This window comes from Pipra filicauda, unplaced genomic scaffold, assembly GCF_003945595.2.
Source record: "Pipra filicauda isolate LSUMZ 115617 unplaced genomic scaffold, ASM394559v2 scaffold253_size2546935_pilon, whole genome shotgun sequence".
NCBI classification, from domain to species: Eukaryota; Metazoa; Chordata; class Aves; order Passeriformes; family Pipridae; genus Pipra; species Pipra filicauda.
Genome location: NW_024104369.1, coordinates 412,151 through 434,981, shown reverse-complemented (window position 1 = coordinate 434,981; position 22,831 = coordinate 412,151). Strand labels below are relative to the sequence as shown.

Genomic DNA, 22,831 nt, shown 5'->3' with positions numbered 1-22,831 from the left:
TTTGTTAATTCTCTTTGAAGTCTAGGACACTCACTCAGAATTATGCGCTTTTGTAGATGTCATTAAATACTTTGAAAAGAGTGGCCCTCTCAGGAAGAGGTCACAACCCTGACTGTCACCGATCAACTGTTTCTCAAATAACACTTGAACCGAGGTTGAGATGGTAGTCTGAGGAGCACGGGCTCACTGTTTTGGATGTAGCTGAAAGATGAGCAGCAGCAAGACTTGACTATCAAAGGTAACTGGTTACTGAACAAGCATCCTAGTGATGTGGGAATATTGTTAGTTTCTTTATCTCACGGGATTTAAAAAAAGGATAGTTTAATTAGAAACAGAGCAGAATACATCTAAATACATAACTGTTGAGCCAGATGCTAAATTTTTTATAATCTTATTATAATATACTACTAAAACCCTTGAGAAAAGGGCTTCCACTGCTATTCATATCACCACAACAAAATTAGTTAAATTTTTGCCATGAAAAAAGGGAAATTACTTTCTGTTTCTCTGTATGAAAATTTTCAAGTTCCTGTGATAGAAGACATCTTAGTGCTGTTAGGACATCTTAGCTTTGCTCCTCATTTTCTGGTAGTTACCGTGCCTTTTTCTGTCTTTTCCTTAAGTGGGCAACAGGGAAGCAGCTTGAAGTGCAGAGGAAAGAGTAAGTTTTCAAAATTTTATATTATAGGCAGGAAGGAGTATTTCTGAGACCAATGTTTTCATCTGCTCATTAGTGTCCTTTACAAACTTCTGCGTTGTTCAGTGGGAGAGAATTTGCAGAAATTTTAATTTTTCATCAGGAATTTAACTGGATTTGTGTTTGGTCACTGGTGTTCTGCATTCTCCAGGGTGCTGTAGTTGACTTCTGCTTATGCTTGTACCAAAGATGTTTGACATCTCTTGAGTTCAATTCCTTCAGTGCTGGAGGAAATGTGAGGCTGTTTCTCTCAAGCTGCTTTCCTCTAGTGGTAGAGGTCAGCATTTGACTGTGATAGTTCTTCTTTTTGGCAGGCAGTTCTCTGACATTCCTGTCACTGAGATCATCTCCACTAGGGCTTTCAGAAGAACATCTGACTGGGGCTCAAATTTTTCACCTTCTGCTGTTCTGACCGTATAGTGTGTTGTAGGAAAGGTTTCAGTCCTTACCATTAATAATTAATTTGTTTCTAGATACCTTTTGTGAACTCAAAGATCTGTGAATTTGTGGTTTGTTCCTTTCACCGTGATTTGGTTTCATGTTGAGGGTGTGGATTCTTTTAATCCCAAAGATAATTTAAGAGAATAAAAGTATCATTAAATTACTGCAGTCTGAGTCATACTTGGTCTGTGAGTTTAGTTCCCTGGCTTTCCCACACAGCATTTCCGATATGCAGTGAGCTGAGGGTGTGCAGGAAAGATGGTAGAGTGACCTAGATACTATTTAACTCTTTACTAGTGGATGGCTTTCTGACACTAGGTATAGCCACTGCATTCTCAGTCTTTTTCTATGTGATAATTGTATCCATTATGTTTCCCTGCTTCTGAGTGGTTTTCATAAAAAGTATTTTAAGATTTCTATTAAAGTTGTTTTAAGCATCTTGTTTAGTTAAATTGATTGGAAAAAATAGAAAATGAACTATTTTAAAATCTGAAGTGTAGGCATTGAGATTCATCCTCAAATAGAAGTTATGGGTTCTTTCATATAGTACTTTATCACTTCTAAGAGAAAAGTTCGTTCTACTGCCCTATTGTAGGCAAAGAAATAGTCATCTCAGGCTCTCTGAAATAAAAAGGTCTGTAAAGCCCAGAAACACTGTACCCATGTCATACAAGCTTCCTTGCTGGCATATGTTGAATCTGTTCAAGAAAGATGGTGATACAGGACTGACTTCACTGACTTTGGGCTTGCCTGTCAACTTTGCTGTCATACAGTGTTTGATATTTCTTGACTCTGTGGTGTTTTTTGACTAGTCCCTTCTGTGGGATCTGCTGATGCTCTGGGTTTGTGAAACTCCTACCACTGCTCATTTTAAGAAACTTTGAATCTATGTCTTACTCTACTTAATGCAGATTCCATCTGGGCTTGCACTTGACATAGCCAACTAGAGGATCTCAATTTTCTCTGAGCCCAGTTGACTGAGTCTTGACTCAACCCTTTGCACAAATGCTTATGGGTTGGGTTTTTCCTGCTAGGCCAGGATTAACCTTCATTGTCTGTGTACTTCAATGTGAAGCCCGGTGATCCAAATGCTTCCTTGGGCACACTGCCAAAGAGAAGTCTGGGACATTGGACTTACCCTTCCATGATGGTATTTGACATAATCATTATGGAAAAAGTCACTGGAGATGAGCGTCTGGGGATCACATTGATTTCAGCCAGCTTGCTGTGTTTTCCATGGCAGTCTGGAGTGCAGTGTGCTGTGACTGCAGGACTGTCTGCAGCTCAGGGCTGAGTGGGCTGACCGTGTGGTGGTTCCAGAAGGCTTCAGTTGTACTTGGCTAGTTGTTGTAGTGATGGGATCAGAACAGGTTAATGATGTTTTTAAAGAAAATGGTATATTTAAGCTACCAAAAGCAAATTTCCGTGTAAGTATCTATTACATACTCTTTGCAAAACTGCAGAAATCAAACTCTGCCTCCTACTTGGTTCAATCAATATTCAAAAGACCGTCTAAGCAGTGTGAAACTGAGGAAGTGTTGCAGAATATGACCCTGACGCATCAGCCACAGAGGTTGCACTTTAGATTTTGTGTTACAGCTCGTGATTGCTCATCTATCTAAAATTTGGCAACAGATGGGTAGTATTTTTTTTAATGCATAACACTCCTCTGTCCCTATCTCAGCACTTAATACTACTGCAGGCATCTTTTCAACAGAACCATGCAGTTACAATCAATAATATGTGAACTGATGTTTCTGCTCAATAACATACAGCCACTTAAATGGCCTTCTGAAGTATATTGACCCCTGGAGAGAACTACTTTAGTACAACCATTTTCCCTATTGAAATGGAGATATTTGCTATTCAGCACAGCTGGGACTTCAGACTACAGAAGCAAATTCAAATAGGGATAAAGTCTACATGCCATGCTATTAGGGAGACAAGGCCTCTGGAAGGCTTAGCAGTGGTTTTGAATAATTTGTCCATTTAGTACTGTTCTAATGATTGACATTAAGTTACCAGAAATTAAAAGAGATCATACTCTGTTTATTGTACAGATTCTTCATTATGAGGTGTTAATTCCAGTATAAAATAGCTGTTGAAAGCAGGATGTTACTATGAGTATTTCATAAAAGAGCTACTGCTAAAATGCAGTTCAGAGAGACTAGAAGTTATTTGAATGTATTGGGTTTTTCCCTCTTCTGCCTTCCGGACAGAGGAGAGGCAGTCAACACTTTCCAAGACGGGGTGTTAAATTAGTGCAAGATAGAGGTAAGAACAAACAGGTATCTTTGTGTATAAAATATTTTAACCCAGCAGGCCAAGTCTTGGAGTCATCCTGTTGACTTTGAGTTGTCTTCATGTTACAAGACCAGAAGGAAAACATACAAAATACATTGATGTATTTTGAAAAAGTTATCTATGATAGGCATTATTCCAGCAACTAGACATCTTCAACACAAGATAAATGTGAGAAAAAGCATTATGTATGCATGTACATATGAATGTATGTAATTTTTTTAGATGTATATATGTAATTTGCATGATATGTGAAACAGTTTTTTTGTAGTTCAGAGTTGACACATGGATCAGGGTTTAGGAAACGGGATGTGGCTGAAAGTGCCCTTGTACTATGACAATCTCCAGTGATATGGTTTTCAGGACTTTTATGGCATATTCTGTGGGGCATCATCTATTTAAACTGTGGGTAAAGATTTGGTTAGAGGGACTCAATTATTCTCCCAAGCTGATCTCTACTGTTTAACACAGGGGAGAAAAAAGAATTATGAATAACAAGGACTGCTCTGTTATATCTTCATAGTTTTATTCTTTCTGGCTGTTAGTGTAGGCTCTACAAAATCTGTGAGGCTGAAATTTTCCGAGATTTATGGCTGGGTGTAGAAATAGTGCCTCACTTTCAGATTAAAGCAGCTAGCAGTGGTAAATCAATACATGCACGTCTGCAGACCTGCCATGAGCTTGGCTTATAAATACATATTAGCATTCATCTGGGTTAATTTCTCATCTTCTCAAATCATTGTCTTTAGTAGTGATCATTTCTCAGTATGAAAAAAAGGATAAAAGAAATTGCTAGACTTTAGAAATAATATTTCAGACTTGTAATTTTAACCTTTTTGATGCTTTCTTATTTTGCTTGCAAATTAATTATTATTTAAAAATCTTTCATGGCTATATGAAACTCTGTGCTCTCATATTTTTTTATATTCTTTCTGGGAGCCACAGAAACTATGATAATTATTTGCAAATAATATTGTTTCAGGTTTTGCTTTCAGTTGTGTGTTAAATGCAGATTTTTTTTCAGTGCTTTGTTCTTAACCTAGGCATAATTTGTGTCCATTCTGTAGCATTACGGTAAGAAAACAACAGGGTGAGACCATTTGCTTTCTTAAAATAACATGGTTTTGTTCTTCCATTTGTAACAATAGGAAACTGTAACCTCTTCCCATGTACCTGAATAGCCTTGTTAGTGGTTGCAAATGCAAATTGCTGGAGAAAATCTAGATTGTCCTGTGTTTTCTTAAGTAAGAATAATTGTAGTACTAAAAAGTGAATTAACCAAAAATTCTGAATATCTTTTAAATTAGTTATCTCTTTTTTTTTGTAAAATCTGGATTTTCCAGAGTTTGCTCTGCTGAACAGGATGCTGGACAGTACAGATTAGGAAGCACAGCCTACTTTGTGGGGGAGGCATTGAAAGGCAGACGTCTTGATTTTTCTAATGTTGCAGCATTTACTGGTGACTTCTTGTGTGGATCATCTTAATATGTTGTTTGATTTCAGATAATTTATGATTACTGAGATTTATTGTTTGTGACTATGCGAATAACTACAGACGATTTTCATATGAATGATCCTCAGTTCCACGTCTTACAGTAGAACTTTCTGTAATGCTTTCAGTGGAAGAACACTTAATATAAATTACAATATACTACATTAGCAGTAGAGTAGTAACAAATCAGTTTCTATACTGTTCAATCTGATTTGCACACATCCCTTCAGATTTAAAATATTTTTCTCAAAAGAACAATGCCACATAATGAATAAGAGAAACATGTAGTGGTCTTTCACATTGCTCATCAAACTCTCTAGACCATTGGCAGGAAACAACACTTTTAATGTCAACCGGTATTTTTGTCCCTACAAACAGATGTTTGAAAACGTAACTCTACGCAATTTACACATTTTAAAATACTTCACATGTGTGTTTTTAAATGGGTGAAGGGAAAAATCTCCTAAAAGCGTAGGCAGAAATTAGTTAGGAAAAAATAGTTTAGCTCTCCTGATCTGTAGATTTCATAAACTGTAAAGATTATGATAAACAATTTCTTCTTCTGAAAGAATAGTAATTTTGTTTAATGCATTACTTTGATTTTAATTTTCTTTTTCTTCAGTTTAGAAGTAAGCAAGCTATGGTTATTTAGACAATACTTGCGTTTCAAAGTGTGTCAAAGAGGCAAATCTGTTTGTGTTTCTGATAGGTTATTTATCCTGCTTAACCTATAAACTGTAAAGTAAGAAGGCTACTGAACTGACAGATAGCCTAGCAGATGGTTCAGAGATTATACTAAATCACCTCAGCTTGTCAGAAGTCAGGTTGGGTTACTGCAGGGGCAGAGGCTTCAAGAAGCATTGAATAGGATCATTTTTCACAATTTGTTACTTGAAATTCTGTTTTTCTTTGCCGCATGTGACATCTTGTGTCTTCACAGTTAAAACGGCTATATAATCAACAAATTTAGGACCAGTATGTTAGGACCCTGGCTTTCATAAGAATCATTAGGGTGATGAGGATCATTAGGAGTCAGAAATGTGAAAGATGATCTTCTATGCAGGGCAAGGTGTCAGCTCTTCCACTTTAGCTGCTATTGTTCTCTCCTTTTTCAGTGTCTGGAGCTATTGTGTTGGTCCCTCCCTACCATAAAGTTGAACATTATTTTCTTGCTAGCCTATGAAAGATTAAAAGGAAATTATATGCCATATATTTAGTAGCAAAAATCATGTTGCAGCTGAGCAAAGATAGGCCAAGATTCAGGGCTTTGACAAAAAAACTGTCCTTGAAGAGAGGGTGATTATTAATCATGGCTCTGCCAAGTATCTGAATTCACATCCTCAGTGGAGCGACTGAGACTACAGATGCTGATAAACTTGTCAGAGCCTAGAATAGAAGTTACAGGTTCCTCCTTCAGAATTTGCCTTTTTTTTTCTTTTCAATTAACTAAAAAAACCCCCAAACAAACCATAATGTAAAGATTTTATACTTAAACTTTTAAATCTCTTTTTAGATCAATACTACTGCTGTTGTGTTTTTTCTCAAAGTAGCATCAGCCGAATTCTTCTTGATGCCCAACAGGACATCAAGACAGCCTTCTCCTCCAACTCCTCTTTGCAGGGTTTGTGTGTGTCTGTCTTAATGGATTATTTTAAAAATTTTTTCCCCCATGATTGTGTCATCATAGGACTGAAGAATAACTGCTTTTTCACGTATTGCAACATTCTTAACCTTATAAAATAAAACTAAATAAACATGCCCTCACATTTTTGTTGACTTAAGACTGACAGAGAAAACACCTCTGCAGGCAGTTGTTGGAAATATGTTCATTTACTACACACTAAAAAGCCACATTAAGAATGCTGCTTTAGTGTCAACTGAAATATGTCTGAAACGTTTAAAATGCCTGGAGACACTAGTACTCAGAGTCTTCCTTGATTGTGCTAAATGAAAGGATGTTGTACAGTGGGTCATGCTTTTAAGATAATCAATTTGTTGTGCAAAAAGGAGCATACTAATTGAAAAACCTTTGCAAAAATGTCATAAAAATAGCCGTGGGATACTAACAGGACTCTTTCCCCTTGAATTTCAGTCAGGTTCTAGGAATGAATAGAGGTTATTCCCATCTTTACAGAGCAAGAACAAGAGGAAGCAAACATTTCCTGATTCTAAAATCATGTCTTCCCTGTCCCCACAACTCATCTTTGTCTGAACGAGGAAATAACTACTCTTGAGAAAAACAAATTGGATAGCTGAAATATAATTATTTCCAAAATCATTTTCTTTGTGTCTCTTCACTATCCACCAGGATTTTGAATTCTTGTTTATTTTTAGCTTTAAGGAGTATTTGCATTTGTGTAGAACGTGTACACTACAAACCAAATACCTATACATAAAATACTGCTTTTTATTTGTTGAAATTAATATTGTCCGAGAAACGAAGGCATTTGTTCACATTTTGCAAAGTTGTGTATGTCCGTTGTGCAAAGCCCCTGCTCCTTTAAAGACAGGCAGCTGTAAGAGGTCAGAGAATATCTGGGTTTGGATCTGGTTTTGCTGCTTTTGATAACTTCTCAGGGAAATCTGAAATTGTAACCTACTGAGCCTGAATAAAAAATTATTTGTACCAAAGTAATAGTAGTTTGCACTGGGCTGATATTGGTAATGGCATTGGTAATGATGATGACATATACTCTTATCCACTGATTCTTATTGAAAACACAAATATACAAAATTTAAATGAAGAATTAAAGGTAGAGAGCTTATGTAGAAAGAATTGCTGGTCTTAATGAAGAATTTACAGCAGCATGTAAGACTATTGATTTGTCATTGAAGCCAATGATCTGTGGAGGTTTTTTTGGTTGTTGTTTCACTGGTTGGTTTTGTTTGCAAGGGGTCATTTGGGGGATTTTTTTGTTTAGGTTTGGTTTTTTGTTTGGGTTTTTGTTTGGTTTTTTTAAGTACACAGATTTCAAAAGTAGTCTTTACATTAATGCACACAATGTAATTTTCATAATTTTGTAAAGACAAAACAATTGTTGGCTGTTATAAGAATTAATTCTAATTTATTTGGACGTATTATTTATCTCCTGAGTAAAATAATAAACATTGACAATGAGAACTACTTGGGTATTTGGATATTTGGAAAACACCATCTTTCTCTCTGAAGTACCGGAGAGAGTCAAAGGGACAATTAGTAAGAAAGGAAGGAACTAGCATTATGTCAAAACCATATGACCATTTAACAGCATGTCATGAAAGCAACACTTTAATTTAGATTAATGAGGAAGTTCTATTTTGCACATCATGAAAAATATGATCTAGTGCCTGAAAGAGGGCACATCTGGTGGCATTGATTAACCCAATGCTTGAATATCTGAAGCTATTAAAGGAGATTTTACTGAACCAAATAAATTAGCCAAATCTATAACAATTTCAAAACAACTCATACTAAACTAGATTATGGGTACTCATTAACAGTGAAAATAAAAATACGAAAAGCATAACTGCAACTTTTTATGTTATGTTTAATTATGCTTTTGGTGGTAGGTACTCATTATGTTCCAGTAGCAGACTTTTAGGTCCATGATGGCCATAAACCGACTGAGTTATTCCTAAGAGTTTCTCAAAGAATAGTGTGTCTTCCAACAACAGAAAACAAAATACAGACAAAATGTTCTCAGCAACGTCTCCTTCTACACTACGGCATAGATGTGGTGAAGAAGAATTTAGAAATGGAAACCATATGGTTTGATTCTGTTCTCCAAATTCAGTATTCTGCTGGATTGAATAAATTTCTTTATCCAGTCTTTGTAAGAGAACATTTACCCATAGCTGCAGAGCAGGATCAGAACAGGCTGTCAGAAGGACTAGCAGTGTTGTATTAACAATTATTTTCTGAAATTCCCCTTACTGGGAAGTCAAAAATTTGATACATAGAGAAACAAAAACTCCCTATATTTGTCTAAGCTTAAAAGGGAGCAAGAGCTTAAGGTTCAGTACACCACTTTCCCAAAATGCAACAGAGAGAGGGAGGTATGGGAGCCAGATAAAACCTTTTGAGCTTGGTTTTTGGATCCAGGGCAAAAGATTGCTGGGGCTGATTATGTTTCCTTGGCTTTGCTGTTGGCTTAGAAATGCTCTGAACACTGGAAGATCAGTGAGGAACAGGAGATGGCTGTCCCAAGTCAGCTCTTACTGACAACTCCCTTGACTCTTTTCCTTAGTTCCAGGGAATTTTCTTTGCTCCTTTTGCACCAGGTATTATAGAGGAGCTGAGAACTGCAGCAGAGATGAGGCTTTCTCATGGACTGTTAGGGTTTCTTCTCTTCAAGTCTCAGCTGAGATGAATGGACTGGCTTCCACCTACTCTACAAGCAAGATAGTTGGTGGTGTGGGCTTGGCTAGTAAGACCATCAGTTTCATATTATATTCATATTTTGAGTTGTAGTGTTCAAAATACAACACTCTCTATTTGGGGAGGTGAGGATTATCTTAAAAGTTGCACATCACTCGTTTGCACAAGTCAGTGTTTGTTATCTGCATTTATGTAGGGTCGTACTGAAAGATAGCATGATTTCCTTTCAAGCAGGAATATACTGCATTTAGAGCATGTGCAAGGTGCCCACTGACCATATTGTGTGCTGAATATGGCCATCTTGAATAAGAAAGGGGTTTTGTTTGTCTTTTTGTTGTTACCTCTTTTATTTTTAAAGCTGATTTACAGACTAAGCAGCCCCACCTGCATGTTCTTTTTAGTGTTACAATTAATATATAGGAATTGCTTTGGAAGTATTTGCTTTGTGCATTTTGTTCTTGTTATTTATCCCAGTCTAAAGTAAGACTTATTTTGATGGGAATTTATTCAGCAACTGCATTATATTTTAGGATTAACCGATCTGCTCTCCCACATCAACCTCCTTGCTGGATCTGCCAGTTTCTTGTGCTCTCTCTAGTCTTTGAGTCACCTGGTGAGAATATTGGCTCCCTACTGAAATTTTGGTGTTCAACCAGATTCCCTTTCCTTTCATTATTCCACCTTAAAGTGAGTTCACATACTCAGAACCACTTACATGTTATGAAATCCATGTCTGGTTTTACCACATGACTCTGACTCTTAAAAGTAAGAGCATTCCATGGAAGGCATTGATAAGATGCTAAGATGTAAAAATTAATCTAGAATAAACACAGAAGATATGCAGCATTGTTTCTGCATAACAGAGGAATTCTGACAGCACTGCAGTAATGCAAGCTGTAACACCAGGAATGCTCTTTTTATAACTGGATTGGACTTAGGCAAAGAAAGAGCACTGCTCATCTTCAATGCAAAGTTCTGGACAGTTCAGGATAGAGGACCTGAACAGCAATAAAAGGCAAGGATTTTTCATGGTAGCAGAGTTCCTTCTGGCATGTTTGTGTCCGTGTCAGGTGGTAGAGAAACCCTTCACAGCACAAGCTGGAAGATAGTTTGAAAGCAGTCCAAAGAAAAGCTTGGTAGCATAAGATATATTACATTAAGCTGTTGTGGCCAAGGATTTGAACAATTCATTCCAGAGAAACCTTATCAAGCCTCTCACTACCAGTTCTTACTGTACCTCCCTAATGCACACACAGATAAGTTCTTTCAACACTTAAAAAAAAGCGCTTGGGGCAGAGAGTTCAAGCTACTTCGTTCCTCATTCTTTGTCATGTTTATGATGGCATCTTACCACCCTCACATTTGCAAGTATGTTCATTGTATTACCAGATGTACAAAGGGAAAAAAATAAACAGGGGTTCAGGTTGATACATCTACTTAGCTTTATAAGGACCCTTTTATCTCAACATCATGGAGGTTGCCAAAATTAGGCTTCAGAGATGTTTTAAATGTTAAAAGTATCTCTAGCTATTTGTAATAAATCTGTCAGGGTGATTGTTTGCACTGGTTTTTACCATGTTGCTGAACAATGTGATTTTAAAGAAGTATATGGTGATACTTTGCTTCAAGTCTTCCACTTCAAAAGTATCTAAGACAAAGGTATAGTGCTGTGTTTGAGATTCACATTGCCTGGCAATAAATTTTGGGGCAGCTGAGCAGCTGAAGGTAATTCTTTTGTTTCTGCACCAAGAGTATGTAGTGGGCAGTGGTAAGCATTATCCTATTAAGCAGCATTACTGCATTTCTTCCTAGCTTGGTTTTGAACAAGTTTCTTCTTTATCTTCTATGCAGATAGACATTTGTATTGGTGTTCTGTACTATAATGATAGCTTGTACACTGTTCACAGGCTGCTACTGGGCATATCCCTTTTAATCCCATACCCAGTGCACCCTGGCAATTATTTACCTGCCTCTTACCCAAGCCCTCTCTTTCTCAATATGTGAGTTGACATTGGTCCAGGTGCTGTGTAGAAAAGAGATGCAAAGCTGAAAACATTTTCCGTCTCCAAAGACAATTCAGACTGAAGAGAGAATATGTTAAAAGCACTCAAAAAAAAAACAACCAACAAAACAAAAAAAAAAAGGAAAATCTTTATTGCTGCTGAACATTAATTAGATATTATTTTGGGAGATAAATAACCCACTTAGTAAGAGATACCTAGTTGCTTGTCACCAGCTAGATTAGCAGTTATTTCTCAAGACTGATACTGAATTTAAAAGAAAGTATATTTTAAAAAATTGCTCCATGGCCGAGGGAATAAGCAATTGCCAATCACTGTAGAAGTGATTCTGCCACTCATGAAAATAGTGCTCTGCTGTAGGTAGGAAGTCTCACCAAGCATGCAGTAAGGCTGAGGAGCTGGAGAGAAGCCTCTGCACAGTGCCTAAGACAACTAGATGTACAGGAGCTTTGAGAGGAATAATCATCTTCAGGCATGACCTAACATCATAAAATATAAATTTTCTCTTGCTTGCTATAATCCTTTTTTTTTTAAGCAGGTGATACGTATCAGTTTACATCATGACTGATGTATTTTATAGCTCATTGATTTCTGCTGGGTTTTGATTGCAGTGACACCTGACAAATTGAAGACAGGAGACTATTAAAAGCAGAGTATTAGGACTGTAGAATTCAAGGGGAAGAAAGTAGGTTTTTGCGATGGTCATCATTTGAAGGAAGCACTTGGGAGGAACTGCGAGGAGTAATTTCCTCTGGTATCAGACCCCATGTTGGGAACAAGGAGGGGATGTATCCCTGTGGCCAGGGTCAGGGCGGGTAAACTACACTTCTGTGCCTCATGGCGTGAGTGGAAAGCTAGCACATGGGAATATCGTAGGAGAGATCCTGGTGATAGCTGCTATTGTTATACTGGTTCCCAGTTTGTTCCTAGACTCACACTGCTGAAATTTCTTGGCAGCCTTCCATGGTGGCTGGTTCTTTGCAGAAGCTGTGCTATCTAGAACAGTGAAATAAATCACTAAGCCATCTTACACAATGGAAGGTGGTCCACAAATTTGCTGTAAAGAACAGACATACAGGCACCTGTTTATGGGCTGGTGTGTGTCAGCATAGGTGGGCCAGTGCAGTCCACAACCAGCCCTGACTCCCCACCTTGAACCAACTGACTGAGTTACTGTGCTTACATAGATACCCAGTGCTGTAGTTCTTCAGCACCACTTTCTATGCTTTCAAGAACTGAAACAGTAGGAGGGACAAGATCATCCTTTGGTTATGTAGCTTTTCTCTTTAAGAAGCTTAGGGAAGCTGATAGGATATGGAGAATGCTGGCTGTCAAATGTCATGCTGGGTGCAAGCGACCTGAACAGTTCACTTCTCTCATTTGTAGCATGTGTTTTTACTCTGGACTAAGAAAAGTTCTGCAGAAGTTTTGACTTAGGGATTATAAAGCTTTCTAAATGGAATAACATATTTGGAAAATAAGTGGCACTAATAAGGAAGTACCTGCTCCAACTATTAGGCACAATTTCTATTGCTTTATTACAGCTTCTAAAATGGTATATTTAGGTATGCACTGATTTTCATTGATGCTTGTACATTTTTAGGCTATAGATGGATAGTTCTATTTTGTACCAGTGTAGATGCTCACAATTTCAGATAAAATAAGAAAGCCATCACCTTGTAGCTTATGTTCCTGGTTTACTCCCTTGCAACCATTTGAAACCATACAGTAGCTCATTGAATAAACAGAAACTGGTGAATTGAATTGAAATTGGTTACCAAGATTGATAACTACACTGAAACTTGTATTTAAATGTTCTTTAGGGGGAAAATACTTTGTAAATAGATTTTGTCTTTGAATAACTGTCACTTTGCAAGTGAACAGTTATTTGAGTACTCAGTGAATGAAGCATCATTTATTAGACCTCATATATTTTGAAGAATTTTAAAGACTAATAAAGCTACTGCAGAAATTGAGTTAGTTGTCTTTTGACATAACATCTTTTTGAAATGATACTCACTCTGTTGCAATTATATTTAGCAGGTAAGATGGCAAAACTTTATTCTTCTCCAAATTCCCCTTTCTTATACTGATAACACTTCTCATAATTTTCAGCTCATTTTGGTTTCTTGCACAATGCTAAAGAGCCTCTTAGCGCACAGTATGTAGATATACCTGTTAATGTAATAAGTTGCATTATATTCTCATGTGAAAGCAAACTCCTGTTGCATCGTTTCTTCTTGTGTGCTCACAGCACTGTATCAAGTGTAGTTCACAAGCAGACAGAGGAGATTGTGAGTGACGAGCTTGGGAAACCTGTGTTCCATTTCCAATTCCGCTGCTGACGCAGGCCAACAGAGTTCCTGCTTTTAAATTGAAACTGGATTTGTCTTCCAAGGGAAATTTCAAGTTTTTACCAGCAGCAATAAATTCTACTCTAAATGTGATCGAAATACCCAATTCTGATAAACATTGTAGAGTACTTCAGAAACAGCAATTTTCCTATAACTGGGTTTGCTTCTGCAAGCTTAGTTGCTCAGATCTCTGTGTGCTCACCTTTGGGCTGCATAGCAGACTGGTACCTGGGCTCATCAATTACTGAGAAGCTGAGGAACAGGCAGTGAGAAAAAGAAAATTGAAACTTTCCTGAGGAATGTTTTGGTTTTAGTTGAAATTGTTTATATTTACAGAAATTTACAGAAATTTTTTTGCCACTTTGTTGATCAGCTTTCATAAATCTTCCACTTGTCACTTTCCAGAGCAGAATAATATTAAATTAAATTTAATATTTTTCTGTTTGTCAGTTGAGGTTTTGTTGGGTTTTCTTCTCTTTTTTTTTCTTCACATACAGTGTTAGCTAGCAAGCCTAGCACTGACAAGGCAACTTGTCTGCTTTAACTGGTGTATATACTGAGAGAGTCCAAGCTTCTGTCTAAAATGTGGTGTCTTATATGTACCACGATTTTAACTGCATTGTATTCTTTTCTATAAAGCACTTTTTTTTCTGGCTTGCTTTGTGATTCTGTTGTGCTACTGAGAACATAAGGTGAATAGAAAAGATCGTACTTGAAATTGTTAATCTTTTTTGTCATTTCCACCTCCACATGAGTTTTCATTACATATAGTCTATATATTGTTCAATTTTGCATAGAGTAAAGGATATTAGGGTATAAAATAAGGTGATTTGTGTATCTCTTATAATAGGATGTTCTTTTCTCATTTTCTTTACATATGTGTAATACATTTTAGGTATGGGAAAATTGTATCCACGAAGGCTATTTTGGATAAGACAACAAACAAATGCAAAGGTATGTACACTTGCCTTTATATTCACCTGAAAGTCGTAACTGATTCTATACAATACATTAATGTTGTATTTTAAGTGCTTTCTACCTTTTTTTCCTTCCTCTCTGTTCTTATTCCTAAACTAGTCTTATTCTTGCCCATGGTTGGTGTATTCAATACATTTGTCTCCAATGGAGCTGGCAGACAGCCTGTGTCAGTGGTGCAGCCAAGCTGGAGTGAAGCTGACATGCACGGTGCTGGCTGGCAGTTTGCCTCTATTTTAAAAACAAAATTGGAGTTAAAAGCAGCTTTCCGCCTTTTGCCTGGAGAAACTAGGGAAGCTTACAGAAGACCATTCAACTATACTAGGCATCTAAAAAAAATTATACATTGTGGAAATAAACTCCATTGATTAGAGTAGCTTAAAGCAGCACTTAATTACATGTTCCAGTACTCTAATTGTGTTTTGTTATATGCTATTGAGTGTATTGGAAGCAAAGAGAGGGTTCGTTTTCAGCGAAGTAATTGTGTCTGGAAAAAAAATTAGAACTCCTTTAGATAAACTGGATACATCAGTTCACTGATTTTCATCGCTCATTGCAATTGCAGCAAGATTATATCCCAGTGGGTGCATGGTGGGAGAAGGAGTGGCGCTGAAATACCAGATTTCAGAGTTTCTTTTTTTACAATTAAGAGGATAATTTCTAAGCAAAGTGAAGTATTAAGTCAGCTGATTTAGCGATGTTAATAAGCATAACGCCCGTGAATGAGCATAAAGCTGATAGGCAGAGGGAGGAGAGTTCATAATTAATTAAGACACAGGTTTTGTGCAGAACTTGGAAGCAATGCAGGGGCATAACTCCTCAGCTCCCCATCTTAAGAACTTAAAGGGGCGCTGACAGTTAAGAAACTGAAATTTCTGGAATTGTTTCCTAGCTTGTATGCAGATGTCATTGTGACTAGGAAAGATGAGATGCCCTTTTCAATTATTTTAATTAGTTAGTGCCTGTGATTGCACTTAACTGATTTAGCCTGTCCATTCCATCAGTTCCTGGAGTCTTCGGTAGTCCTGTTGGTGATACAGAAATTCTCACATTAATGCTTTAAGAGATTTAAGCTGATTTTTCCAATACAGAATTTAAATCTCATTGATGAAAAGCAGTAGCTAACAGCCTGCTTTGACACCATACTGCAAGGTAAGACTCCAGGGAATCTTGCTGCATGTCACTGAAATTGTGATAGGAACATAAGTAGGCAGAATGCAGATATCTAACTGGAATTTAACCAAAAGACTGACAGCATCTCTGGCTTTTGCCAAAAAAATGCACCATGGCATTTAAAGTAACTGGAACAACAAGCAATTGAGTTTATATATCATCTAGAAGTTGGCAAAGCCAGCTTTGATGGCGTGCTTGGTGTCAGTAGCTTTGTATTACACCGTACAGTGTGTTGGTGATAACCAAGACTGCCGTGGGTATGGAAAGCTAGTTTGGGGTATGGGAAGTTAGTTTTGCCTTGGCAGCACAGGACTTGATATGAACTAACTCACTTTGTTCCATGTCAGGATTTAACAATCCACACCACCACGTGTTACACCAAACAATATGCTGCTTTCTTCAGCTTCTTGGCAGGATAAGTAAGCCTCCAATGATATACAAGGCTACTTGAGTTGTTTTTCCCAAGTTAAGAACTTTAAAGCTGGTTCAGTTACATCATTACACAACCTTTTCTCAGTATGAATATAAAGTAAGAAAATAATATTATATTTTGAAGAAATATTTCCATTTTCTACTCCTCTAGAGGTTATTTTATTGTTGGGTTTTTTTCTTTTAACCCAACCTGAACATTGGAAAGCGATTTCGTTAATACGAATTCCAGGTCAGTGGTGGAAAGGAAGGGGATTGAAAAGTGCGCAATGAGGTTTGCAATAACATCTAGTGAGAGTAGCTTCCAAACTGATGGCCTTTTGGTGAGCCTTGAGCATCCAATTCTCTGGTTGCATTAAAAATCCCAGCCTATAAGGGCAGTGTCTGTTAAGGCCAAGGTATATTGCAATTTGGACATCCTAGATGTTGTTGTTCAGAATAAGAAAAGAAGTTATTGCAGATGTATGAAATTTGTTACTATGAACTTTTGGGTTATTTTAATATTTAAAGATTGCATTATATGGCATGGAAAATGCTTTCAGGACAATTTTTCACATTCTTGTTTCAGCAACAATGGGAAAAATCATTTGCTTTCACTGAAGCTGGGTTTTCACTCACTTTTTAAATTAACTGTCTTTTTTGTATATACAATGAGGTAACTCATTAACCAAAAATTGGATAGATATGTGTATTTTAAACTAAATCCATCGCCCCGTTTTCAATAAATGAAATTACACTTATTCATCATTTATTCAAACTGGATAAGAATTTATTTTAGAAAAATTAACAGATGATGCTTTACTTAGTGATCTCTATGATAAACTCCTGTTAGAAGATACATACCAGATAGCACAAAGCAAAGCACCATACTGCTTGTTAGCAGTTTGGCCAAAATCCTGATAATAAGTGGGTGTGGAAATGGATTTGTTCCACTAAAGTAGATCCTCACCAGTTCAAAGTTCAAGAACTTTGCTAGGTTTGTTGGGGGTTTGGGGGGGTTTTTTTGTCTTTTTTTTTTGTCATTTTGTTTTGGTTTGTTGTGGGGGGTTTTTTGTTTGTTTTTTTGTTTGTTTGTTTGTTTTATTTTGGACTACATGAAGAACATAAGAGTTCAAGTTGTTGTCCCTCTTGATCAACAGGAAAATTATATTAAATAATAACTGTGCTAGTAGCATGGTTGTTTGATACGAAGTGTTTGATTATAAGCTGGTTGCTCTCTTGTTAATTAAATGTTTTCTACTTCAGGTTACGGTTTTGTTGACTTTGACAGCCCCGCAGCTGCTCAGAAGGCCGTTTCTGCTTTAAAGGCCAGTGGAGTCCAAGCACAGATGGCAAAGGTGGGTTAAAATAACCAGCTAATTCCTGCAGTGGGTTGTAAAGATGAACAAGCTTGTATGTTAGCAGAACATAGGCAATGTGGAGTTTCAAGTTGTAGGCCCTTTACAGAGAGCCATGTGATATATTAAGGTAACAAAATGGAGGCTTTTGACTGCCATAACCCAAATCATCTTAACTAATGAAATAAAGAAGCATAGTATGTTAAATTCTCCAAACTGATCTGATTGCATTTATCAATTTATTCATTATAGTATTTTCCATTGGCTTCATCAAATGAAAGTTTAGCAATAACTTGTAAGAACTACAGCAGGCTTAATGAGTTAGTTTACAGCACAAGGTATGAAAGGTTTTATACATTGCCTGCTTGTTACTGAGGTTAGCAGCATTGCAATTTGGGGATGAATTTTTAAGCACAGCATGGCAAAATTTAACCTTTGGACTTTGTTTCAGCCTTTTTTTTTCTGTTAGTGTGAGTAAAATTTAAATCTGACCATTCATGATCGATGTCTTGAAATTTCTAGCCATCTCTTTGACTATCTATTTCTGCATCAAGGCAAAACCAAGAATTATTAAAAAACAAAGAAATGAGATCTATCTTCTTTTCCTCTGATTTTTAATGATTCTTGTCTCAGAGTCAGGTTATTAGTCATATGTGATCTTCAGAGCAGTGCTCTTTTGGCATAAGTTTCTCAAATATATAAAATTAGGGACATGATACATTAGTAATGATTTTGTCATGTATTCTTGTTGGGTCTATGGCCTGGTTCCAAAGGAGTGCCATGAACACCTCAACAAATTTATTAACTATAGAAAATATTACCAATATAATCTGTTGGTACCTCTTAAAGCAATTTTTTTTTATTTTCAAAATTATATTCTAAATTTAAAAAAATTAAAATCTAGTAATTAACTAGTAATCTCAGAGGCTTTTTTATTAAAGTAGTCTGCTGCAGATCTAGTAAATCTTTTATAGTTATCCATTAGGTACAGATTTTTTTCAGATGAGATATTTTCCACAGCTTCTCAGCTGAAGAGAACAGTTAAACTAACAACATAAACGTCTTAGGATGGATTCCAGGGTAACAAAATGGAAACCATATGTTTCATACTTAATGCGTGTTTCATTACAGCCATGACACAAACATACATGCTTACTGGAAAACACTTGATTTTTTTTTTCTGTTTATAGGGTTTTATGTACTTAATAAAGGTCTTTTAATTAATCTTTAGGTTTTAGGTAATCACTTCAAAATATACACGAGATTTTTCAAAGCCTCTGTCTGCCATCTGATGGATATGATATGGTAGGAGGGGCAAAAAGAGAATGTGAAGTCATGTAAATTCATTTTCCTAATGAGTTTTGATGTCTGATTTAATTGTCTTCTTGAGTAGATGGAGAAGCTGTAATAATTAACTATAGTAATCTAATGAATAGTTTCTTAATTTTTTTCATGGTGTATATTTTTGACTCAATTCCTCTGACAGTTGCAATATTGCTAATATTGCTTTCTGTTAGCATTAATGAAAAAATGTGCACCAAAATACCTAAGAGTTTTGACTGACTTTTCTGGCATTGTGTCAAGCCTTCTGACCTGTGGGAAGTCTATAACTATAAAGTTTGAATTCCAGTGAAATTTGTTCTGCTTTTTAAGGCAGGGAGACTGTTTGAATTACTTAAGAGACCATCCCAATGAACAGTACTACAAAACAGTCACTAGGGACTACGAGTTTAGGTACTTTGATTTTTGTCTATTTTGAGCCACTGGATTTTTTTTTCCCTGGGCAGTGTTGCTCTCCTTTTGTCTGAAAAGCCATATCTCCGCTTAGATGCTCCAGACTTGGAATGGCCAGTAACAGTTGTTTTAACAAGATCAGCAAATCAGACCCTTCACATGCAAGACACTATAAAAGTTTGTGTTTGTGCCTTTAGTATTTTATCCTTTTGCATGTTACCACCTGTGCCATGAAGTGATGGTCTTGCAGTGAAACTGCTCAGGCTTAAGCCTGAGTGTCCCAGAGGAAGATTTGGAGAACAGTTTCTTGGCTATCTAGCCACTCAATGTCCTTAGTGACCACTGTAGCTGCTTCAGTTTCATAGGGGAAATGCATGCCTGTTGGCAGGATTTATCCATGGGAAGATGTGCCCAGGGTGTCAGGCAGCAGCATGGCTCCTCAGTATTCTCACCCTCCTCCCAGATATGGTGGTGGTTCCTGACCCACAGCAGCTGAAGGGGAAGGAAAATGTTATTGCTGAAGCCGCCTTGTGACTCTGGCTGCCATAAAGCCCTTTTTGAGATGTCCTGCTGTAGCTATATGTCAGCAAGTTCATCTGCAAATCCTAGTTTGGTGGAAGTAGTTCAGATTTGTATGTATTAAAATTTTTTTGCTTGTTTTGTAGAGATAACTTCAAATTGTAATTCTATTGTTTTTATTTTAAATATAATAAATAATTAAATTATTATTGTTGTTATTATTATTTGTGAGCTTTTCCTATCTGTGGGGTAACATCATGCTGTACTTGGTAATCTGTTTCCAAGATGATCTGACTAAAAAAATCTCATCTCACCTGCTATGGTTTTGCTATTACTGAGCAGATCAGAAGGGCCTAGAGCCTGAAATATGGCTCCAGGCCAAATCCTGCGAACTCTGTTCCAGGGGAGTCACTGTTGGTGGAGAAGTGGCCACCTCTCAGGAGATGTCATGATGATGACGTTGGCAATGGAACCCTGTGTCAGTCCATGACTTATGAAACTTTGTGTCTTTAGCTATCTGCTCTTTCTGAGATCTGAATTGGGAACACTTTTCTAAGACAAAGCAGCAAAGTGTTTTGCTTTGTGCTGGTTAACAGTATCTTCTGGTCACTGCTGAAACAGAAACGCCTCCAACAGCTCGTTTTGGTCAGAAAATGAGGCTAAGAGCTTATGTAAGAGGATACTGCATGACCAGGGGATGGGAGTAGCTTTTGGATGGAAATTTAAAATGGAGTTAACAGGCTTTTGCCCCTCTGCTCTCTTCCACTTGAGGATTGCTAGTGTTAAGTCCATCTTTTTCAGGGTACAAAACCAGTAGCTTCTCTCTTACTCAAGAGATAAGGTATGGAAAGAGCAGATACCTGTCTTGCAAGAGTACTCTTATTTCTAAGCTAGTTAGTAACCGGTGAGTGTCTAATTTTTATTTTCATTAATTTTAATTTATTGAAATTTCTTTTATTAGTTTATTGTGCTTGCTCCTAGAGGAGTACTTTCATTGTAAACCAATAATAGTAAGTTCAAAAGTCATGATTTTCCAGAGCTGTGCAGTCTTAGATAAGATTAGTAGTAGTATTGGAGAGCTCTGACCATTTTTTTGTTAGAAAAATTGTGGTTGCTGACAGAGTGATTTTTCTGAGAACTCTCTTCTCTTCCCACCACCCCACAGGTAAAAGTGAGATAACTCTGGGTTTCTACACTGTTCAGAGCAGACAGAATGTGACTTTGTACAGGAAAATAGATGCACGCAGAAAATCTACTGTATATTGACATTTTGAATAGATATTTAAAAAACTGAGAATCTGTAAGGGTTGTTTTAGAAATGATGAGGTCCAAATACTATGGAGATATGAGACACCTAAATTCTGATAGGTTTTTGACCTTGACTTTAACATAAAGCATTCGAGTCACTGCCCAGACCAAGTTCTATCCCATCAAATGCTATTAACTAAGTTCACCTGTAGTTAGTGAAGCAACTATGTTTCAAATGGAAAGTTGACTTTAATTCTAATTCTTCTGGATTTAAACTAATGTGTAGATATAAAAGGTAAAAAAGAGCTACTGAATAAGAATGTTAATAAAACCCACGGTTCTTATCTTTCTATCTATCAAACTTAAGCCAGTAAGAGAATCATTGTGTTTGCAGCCTAGATAAAGTCAGCAAGAGAATATCTATATTATACTGACAGCAAGGTAGAGTTGCACAAGCCAACCAGAATAGCAATCTGGCTCTGGCAGCTCAGAGTTCATCTAGTGTTAAAAAACTCCCTTCCTTGTGTAGCAGTGACATTTGTACAACCATATTGTCCAGCTCATGGTAGATTAACAGATTTCTGAGATAATATAGTGAAATCTATATCTACTTGTATCTACTAAAACTATTCTACAAATAGAATTACCACTTTTTGCGAAGAGCTTGCAATGTACTTTAGGCATCACAAGAAGGATTAACATACATTCCAGCATTCTCACAATTGAATTTCAGCCATGTGTTTAAAATTCATGTAGTGTCTTCTCTTTAAGATAATTTAACTGTCCAAGTCCAACACAACTGCTATAGACTCTGTGACCCTGATCCTCCAGACTTTGTTATTGGAGACTTTTTCTTGTTGTCTCCTCTATTCTCTCTGTCCTCATGAGATTTTCATCTGTGTGTACAACTTTGCTATAAGATGGTCAATATAATTTATAACTTAAACAATTGACATTCATTATTTTCCAGTTTGTGTTTTCCTGATTTTTTTTTCCTATGGAAGCACAAACTTACCCTTAGTAAGCATATACTACTTATAATAGAAGCCATAAAAGTAGTCCACGGACATGTAAGATTTCTGTGGTCAGTGAGACTTGTTAATTTGAGCCCAGGAATGCTGTTCCATGTACTGGGGGAAGACTCATTGCTTATCCATTCAAAGATTTCCCCAGAGTCATACATTTTTAGGACTTGGGACTTCAGATTCATAATGTTACAATTTCCTCCTCCTTAAGATCTCCCCTTCCGCTGACAATTAAGTGTGATCCTCCTTATATTGTATTAGCTCTCACATTTACAAATTACTAAATGTTTACAGATATATTAAGCTTGTGCAAAAAATTAGGGCCATCTTAAGAATTTTTTTCTTATCCAAATTTTGCCAGAAGGATGTCAATGCTAACAATGTAAAGTATATTGTCCCATCACATACTGATTTCCACCATTCTTAAGATACAATTTCTGTTTTCTGGGGAGCAGTCTGTTGCCTCTCAAAGCAGCAGATCAAGCTCTCTGAAACTCATTACATGGAGGTGAGTTTTAGTTTGTGATGAATATGAGCCCATTGTCTGAGTTCACATTAATCCTCCAGAACCCAGAGGTGACCTGAATTTGTAACCTTTATATTTTTTACTGATGGTTATAAAGGCAGAACTGTGATGTACTCTCCATGTGCTGGTAGCTTTATCTGTCTTTCCTAAGTTTTTATATTTTAAACTTACTTTAGGTGAATTTTTTCCAAGCATATTTGGA

At 36.8% G+C, this 22,831-nt stretch overlaps 1 protein-coding gene across 3 annotated transcripts in view; it reads left to right on the top strand.

Moving 5' to 3' along the window:
• The window catches only part of RBMS1 (RNA binding motif single stranded interacting protein 1), a 145,308-nt gene that overhangs the window by 89,984 nt on the left and 32,493 nt on the right, over positions 1 to 22,831 (top strand). For all 3 annotated transcript variants that reach the window (XM_027734163.2, XM_027734162.2, XM_027734166.2), the window contains exons 3-4: positions 14,559 to 14,617; positions 17,486 to 17,577. In XM_027734163.2, coding sequence (XP_027589964.1) covers positions 14,559 to 14,617; positions 17,486 to 17,577 — 151 coding nt within the window. The remainder of the gene's footprint in view (positions 1 to 14,558; positions 14,618 to 17,485; positions 17,578 to 22,831) is intronic.